General features: G+C 53.8%; 1 protein-coding gene across 1 annotated transcript; it reads right to left on the bottom strand.

Moving 5' to 3' along the window:
- Positions 1-297: 297 nt before the first annotated feature.
- RPP25L (ribonuclease P/MRP subunit p25 like) lies at positions 298-5,415 on the bottom strand. The gene is made up of 2 exons (XM_073343358.2): positions 5,123-5,415; positions 298-2,813 (listed from the first exon to the last, which is right to left on the bottom strand). Exon 2 carries the CDS (start codon positions 2,802-2,804, stop codon positions 2,247-2,249), a length of 558 nt encoding a protein of 185 aa, XP_073199459.1. The 5' UTR covers positions 2,805-2,813; positions 5,123-5,415; the 3' UTR covers positions 298-2,246.
- Between the last annotated feature and the right edge of the window lie 1,777 nt (positions 5,416-7,192).

Raw genomic sequence — 7,192 nt, 5'->3', positions numbered from 1 at the left:
CCCTTCTGTTCCTCACACATTCTTGTCAACTGCTGGAAATGGCCCCTCTTGATTATTACTACAAAAGATTCCGCCCCCTCCCCTGCTGGTAATAGCTCACCTTAACTGCTCACTCTCGTTATAGTATGCATGGTAACACCCATTGTTTCATGTTCTCGGTGTACATAAATTCGTCCTACTGTATTTTCCACTGCATGCATCCGATGAAGTAGGCTGTAGCCCACGAAAGCTTATGCTCAAATAAATTTGTTAGTCTCTAAGGTGCCACAAGTACTCCTTTTCTTTTTGCGAATACAGACTAACATGGCTGCTACTCTGAAAACTTTCACTCTGTCTCTCAGATATTAGCACTGGAACACAACACTGGCAGGCGAATGTTTAAATCCTCACAAATTTTTTCATGGGATTGTTTGTGTTTCAAGGAAATATTATTTATATTTATTAGAGATGAGAACACCGAGTCATGACAAAAATAAGCTACGCAAAAGTGTGTGTGATCGTGAATGCAACTTGTGTTGTGAAACATGACTTTTGTGATATGATTGAAAAGACACTTACATACTTACCTCTAAAGTTGAGCATGTGAGTCAACCTTGTGTGCTGGTGAGCATGCAGATTGAAAAAACCTTGTTCTTGATTCTGAAAGTCTCACACATAATGTGACATAAGACACACTCATGCTTCACTTCAATACTGACTTATATAAATCCTTGATTTTACAAAAGTTTACATTTGATTTCAATTGACCTAACAGTGTTATTTTAGATAAAGAGTGGCTCTGGCAGGCTCTGAAGGGAGTATGTTAGTGTCTCATTGCAGATGCATTTAACAGAAGAGAAAGTGGAAATTATGGACATCATCCAGAAAGCAATTTATAAGATTCATTCTTGCAAGTAACAATCTTTGAATTACAACTACAGAATCTTTTTCCTGACCCATATTTAACTGAAACAGATATTCATAAAATGAAACAGCATAATAAGGAAACTAAGTTATTTCCTCTGCTTCTTTCAGCAAAGTTTTGAAGCTTCAGAACTATTTCAAAAGTACGTAAACAGATTTAAGAACACTTAACTGCAAAAAGCTGCCCCACAATCCCTTTAGAGAAAAGAAGCATTAACCCTTTCTGAGGCTTTAAAGATGATTTGTAATGGGAAACAACCTGTTGGACTCTTTTACAATTCTTTAAGAAGAATAAAAGTTCAACATATTAACCCTTTCCTCCTCAATCACAGCTGAGTGTGCTCAGGTTTCAGCCTAGAGTGATGCCTCTAGTCCAGTCCTCTAAACGTTGGGCCTCTGGCAAAAAGAGGAAAGGATGGAGACAAGATTTCTGATGTAAAACACAAGAGGGAACTTTATTTTAAACCCTGCTTTAAGAATCATAAAGGAATGGTAAAGGGAAAAATAATTTTTGCTTTGGTGTTCATTATTAACAATTGTATTGAACACGTATACAGAGCTGTATGTCAAGATGATTTATACCAATTACTATCCTCACAAAACCCCTGTGACGTACATACAACATCCCCCATCCTCCAGACAAGGAAAATGAGGAATAGAAGGGATGTGACTCCCCGAAGGTCACACAAGCAGTAACTGTCAAAGCTGAGATCCCAGCTCCTTATTCAGATCACCAGTTTCTCTCAAGGGATTAGCAGAACATACCTAAAAAAAGGGAAACTGAGCCCAAAAGCTCTGTTAGGAGGTCCAGTCCAATAAAATGCCATTGCAATAGCTAGTTAGGAAAGCCAAAAATGCAACCTCAAGCTCAGAGTTCTACAACACAGCCCACTACCCTTTCATCTCTAATACAGACACATGGCTCACTCAGACGGCGACATCTTCAAAGCCGCATCCAGGGCAACTGAAACCTACTCCATTTAATGCAGATTAGTTTTGGCTTCATGACTCCTGGCAAATTACCATTAAACAGAGTTTGGGCAATTCTGGTCTACCTGGCCTCATTTTTAAACCATAAGCCACAGAGTATCACCAGAGAGGTCTTCAACAAAAAACCTCATCAAAATAGAATGCCAGACTTGTTATGATAATTTATTTGCCATGGCTATGACCATATCTGTTTTCACATGGCCCTCGTCCCTCTCCCAATTGTGCTAGGTTTCAGCTCTTCTCTATCAAGGAGCTCAGTCACTCTGTGTTTGGTGGTAGCTCTTGAGCCACACTAGGTGGCTTGGTTTTTTGTTCTTGACGCCATTAACAATTGCTTCTGATATATCTTTGTCTCAAGGCTTTTTGTAGGATTCTCCACGTCCCCCAACAGATCTAGGATGCTTTCCTGTGTGGCCAGGCCCCCTTCCTCCACCCTGCTTTCTCTTAATTTGTCCCTGGGACTCTGCTTTGAGTGTCTCGATCCAGAAGGCATCAAAAGAGCCTGGTGCCTGATACCCAGGCTCTTGGGAATCTAGTGCATCTTTGCTCAGCAAGACACATATGGCAGGAATATTTCTCTTCACTGTCAAGGCATCTAGACCAGCCTCAGGGACGATGGGCTCCCAGATCTCTTCGGTCTGTTTGAAGAGCACTTTGGTGATTTGGTGGAGTCCCTTGAGCCGTCGCTTCATGATTTCCACACAAGTGATAGTCTTGCTGATGGCTTTGCCAGAGCCAGTGAAAAGAATCTGCCTAACTGAGTCCGACTCCATCTTGCCGATGGCATAACCCATAAGATTTCTGATTTTGCTGCCATCCTTCACTTTCATCTCAATAATATCTGAAGGCAGGTTGGTGAATGGAAGGGGAGAGGGCTTCTCCACAATCTTGGATTTCTTATAATTCTCCATTACATACCACTGTAAATTAGAAGAACAGTATCAATGAATACTTCTAATTATGATTCACAAAGGCAACATACCTAAATTTACGGACTACATTATCGGACTGATAAAAAGTTAAGTAGAATCCACACTTTATTCATTTGTGTTACCATGCTACCTAGGAGACCTCGTCATGGACTGGGACCCCATTGTGCTAGATGCTATATTCTGACTTCTAGCATGTTCTGGAGTAGCAGTTCTCAACTGGGGCTCCGTGGGCCACTGGGGGTCCACAAGCCGTTTCAGGGCTGCTTGGAGCCCCAAGCCCCAGCGGCTGAAGCCTGGAGCACCGGTGCCAGAGCAGAAGCTCCCCTGACTACCCCCCCGCCAGCCCCATGCAGCTTAAACCCTGAGCCACCCCCCACCCCAAGGGGCAGAAACCTTGAGCCCCCCAAGGCTCCCAACCCTGCTCCAGTGTTGGAAGCCCAAAGACCCCCCCCGTGGAGTTTATATAGCATGTTGGGTGGGGCTCCAAAGGAAAAAGCTTGAGAACCCCTATTCTAGAGTACCTAGCTGAACTCAATAATCCAAACAGTATCTTAATTCATATTTAACTACTTGTATTGTGGCAGCACCCAGGGATCTCATTCTGCTAGAGACTGCCCAGACACACAGAAAGACAGTCTCTGCTCTGAAGTTATTTACTCATGCTGCTTAGATTTGCCTCGAAATGATCAGGACACTTTTAGGCACTACAGCTACCATGTTATAGAACAGAGGTGGGCAAACTATGGCCCACAGGCCAAATCCGGCCCGCGGGTCCCTCCTGCCCGGCCCCTGAGCTCCTGGCCTGAGAGGCTAACCCCCAGGCCCTCCCCCGCAGCCACAGTTCACTGCGCCGCCGGTACAATGCTCTGGGCAGCAGGGCTGCGAGCTCTTGCCGGGCAGCGCAGCTGCAGAGCTGTGGCCTGACCCGATGCTCTGTGCTGCACGGTGCTGTGGCTGGCTCCAGCTTGGCGGCCCGGCTGCCTGTCCTGGTGCTCTGGGTGGCACGGCTGTAGTACCGCCAGCCACCAGTGTTCCAGGCAGCACGGTAACGGGGCAGGGGGGTTTGGGGTGGTGGTCAGGGGGCGCGGGTGTGGTCGTGTGGATAGGGGTAGTGGCAGTCAGAGGGTGGGGAATAGGGGCTTGAATGGGGGCAGGGGTCCCGGGTGGGGGAGAATCAGGAAGGGGGTTGGATGAGGCGGCAGTGGTAGTCGGGGGCGGTCAGGGGACAGGGAGAAGGGGTGGTTGGAGGGGGCGGGGGGGGCAGTCAGGAATGAGAGGAGGGGTTGGATGGGGCGGCGGTGGGCAGTCAGGAGCGGAGGGTCTGGGGGCGGTCAGGGGGCGCGAAGCAAGGGGAGCCGGATAGGGGGTAGGGGCCGGGCCACACCTGGCTGTTTGGGGAGGCACAGCCACCCCTAACAGGCCCTCCATACAATTTTGGAAATCTGATGTGGCTCCCAGGCCAAAATGTTTGCCTGCGCTCACGAGGGTGGGGGCGGGGGGGGTGGATGGCGGGAGAAGGAGGGGCCCCGCTCACGAGGGTGGGGGCGGGGGGGGTGGATGGCGGGGGAAGGAGGGGCCCCGCTCACGAGGGTGGGGGCGGGGGGGGTGGATGGCGGGGGAAGGAGGGGCCCCGCTCACGAGGGTGGGGGCGGGGGGGGTGGATGGCGGGGGGGAGGAGGGGCCCCGCTCACGAGGGTGGATGGCGGGGGGGAGGAGGGGCCCCGCTCACGAGGGTGGATGGCGGGGGGGGTGGATGGCGGGGGGAGGAGGGGCCCCGCTCACGAGGGTGGATGGCGGGGGGGGAGGGGCCCCGCTCACGAGGGTGGATGGCGGGGGGGGTGGATGGCGGGGGGGAGGAGGGGCCCCGCTCACGAGGGTGGGGGCGGGGGGGGTGGATGGCGGGGGGAGGAGGGGCCCCGCTCACGAGGGTGGATGGCGGGGGGGGAGGGGCCCCGCTCACGAGGGTGGGGGCGGGGGGGTCTCTGATCAGAGGTGCGGGGGGGATGGAGACGAGGGGGTGCAGGGGGGCAGGAACAGGGGAGGGGGCATGTCTCCTTGGGGCTCGGGGAGGGTGGATATGGGGGGTCCCTGTCCGAGGGCTGGAAACAGGGGCTCAGAGAAGGGGGGGTCTCCTCTCGGGGGCGCGGGAGGGGGCAGACGCAGGGGAGGGGGCAGGCCGTGAGCGGCCGCGGGGGGGCTCTGTCCCCATCCCGAGGCTGAGGGGCCGGGGTCTGCAGCTCGGGGCCCGGTGGGTGCGGGAGGGAGACGCGGGGAGGCCCCGCCCCCGCCGCTCTTACCGGTCCCGGCCGGAGCGAAGGGCCGCACGCGCCGCCGGCCCCGCGAGCCCCGGGCGGCGGTTTCCGGCTCAGGAGCGGGTCGCGCGGGCGACGTCAGGGGGGCGCAGAGTGACGGTTGGGGGCGCGTGCGCCAACGGCCGCCAGTCTAGCCCCGCCCTCTCACGTGAGCCCCCCGCGCCTTGTGCCGCTCGGCGTCGCTCGCGCGCTCGTCCCCAACGGCCGTTGTTGCGTCATGGCGCCCGCGCTCGGTTCCCGGCCGGAGTCCCTGCCCGCCGCCTGCCAGGGCGGCCAGCCCCGCCCTCCCGCGCCGTGTGCGTGGCGCCCTGGCTGCTCAGCTGCCCAGTCAGGGCACCCCTGTGACATCAGTGGTTACTATGACAACAGGTTGTGAGTGACGTCTCCCGCCGGGGATGCTCCGAGGCAGCGCCGGGCGCCCCCGAGCCGGCCGGTGCCTGGGGCAGGGGTCAACCCGCCGCCCACCGGCGTCCGCCTGGGAAAGCCCCTGCTCCTGCCTGGCCACGCAGAAGGGCCCGCAGCCCCCCCTGGGGTGAACGGGGGCCAGGGTGGAGCCGCTCCAGGGCTGCTGCGGGACAGTTTGGGACAGGAAGTGACGGGCGTGTCCGTTGAGCACCAGCGCGGCGGTCCAGGTAGCAGGAGAGAGGCTGGATAGGCCAGTGGACGGGGAGTCAGGAGAGTGGGGTCTTATGTCTGGCTCTGCCACATCTGGCTGTGTGATTTGGGGCAAGTCATCTTATCCCTCTGTTGGGGACCCTGGGGCCTGGCCACTGGGTGACTGGAGGGGATGGAAGACCCCGAGTGTCGATGAAGCCCCCCCTCGCACGAGGCCCCGGTGTCCTTGGCCCCCCGGCCTGGAGGCGCTCGCAGCCGTTATGCTGAGGATCTGCAACAATATGCTGCGGAGTCAGACGGCCTGAAACTGAGCAAGGCCACACAGGGCAGATACGGAAGAACAATGCTGAATCAAGCAGCTTTATGTAGAGTTTAACAAATGATGCCGAGAACCAGGGAACTAGCTGGCAACGGGATTGGCTGGCTAGATGGAGACTTGGGGCAGCTTGCTATTGGACAAGTATGCTGGGGAAAAGGATGTATAAAAGCCTGTGTAACTTCCTGCTCTGGGTGCAGGATTTGAGATTTTATTCTCCCTGTACCTATTTGAAGCTTCAAATAAACTTTTCTGCTTCTCCACCCCGTTGTGATTATTGGGTGTAGCACACCGGGTAATGAACCACTCAAGCTGTTGTTCAGCCCCTCGGCACTGGGTGCCGGCAACACCTCGTGCCTCCGTTTCCCCCCTTCCCATCCTTTGTCTGCGGTATTTAGATTAAGCTCGTCAGGGCCGGGACTGTCTCTTGCTATCTGTGTGTACAGTGCCCAGCACACTGGGGCCCTAATCTCAGTTGCGGGCTCTAGGTGTCACAGTAATACGAATAAATGTTAACAGCGACAACGTGTCACCCAGTCTGGAATCTGGCCGGGGTACTAGAATTTATATATCCTCCTCTCAGAGAAAATGTCATGGGATCTTCAGTGAAGACAGGTGTTTAGGGCCTTTTGGTTTTACATTTCATTCAGAAGAAAGCACCTTCACCAACACAGGGCCCTAGATCTTGGTCCAGGCACATTTGTTTGGTTCTGATTGAGCGAGAAGAGCACCAGCTACTCTATCACCTCAGCAACTTGGATTTTCTTTGGATGTCTCAAATCCAACTACTGACTGTCTGCCCGACAGCCGTTATGGCCCTGCAGCTGGGCCGCTGTAGTGTACAGTACTGTAGTGTAGATGCTTCCTATGTGGATGGAAGGAGTTTTTCCATTGCTTAGTCCACCTTTCTGAGAGGAACTAGTGAGGTTAATGGAAGAATTTTTCTATCGAGTTAGCTGTGTCTACATAGGAGGGGTGAGTTGACATAACTATGTAGCACAGGATGTGACATTTTGTACAGCCTTGAGCGTCATAGCTAGGTTGATTAATTTTTAAGTGTAGATCTGGGCTCAGTCTGAAACTGCTTAGCTTTTGAGATGCAACAAGTTGTTAGTCTGAGCTGA

The sequence above is a fragment of the Lepidochelys kempii genome, chromosome 5, assembly GCF_965140285.1.
Source record: "Lepidochelys kempii isolate rLepKem1 chromosome 5, rLepKem1.hap1, whole genome shotgun sequence".
NCBI classification, from domain to species: domain Eukaryota; kingdom Metazoa; phylum Chordata; order Testudines; family Cheloniidae; genus Lepidochelys; species Lepidochelys kempii.
Note: the sequence above shows the minus strand (reverse complement) of the source record. Positions and strands in the feature narration are given on the sequence as shown.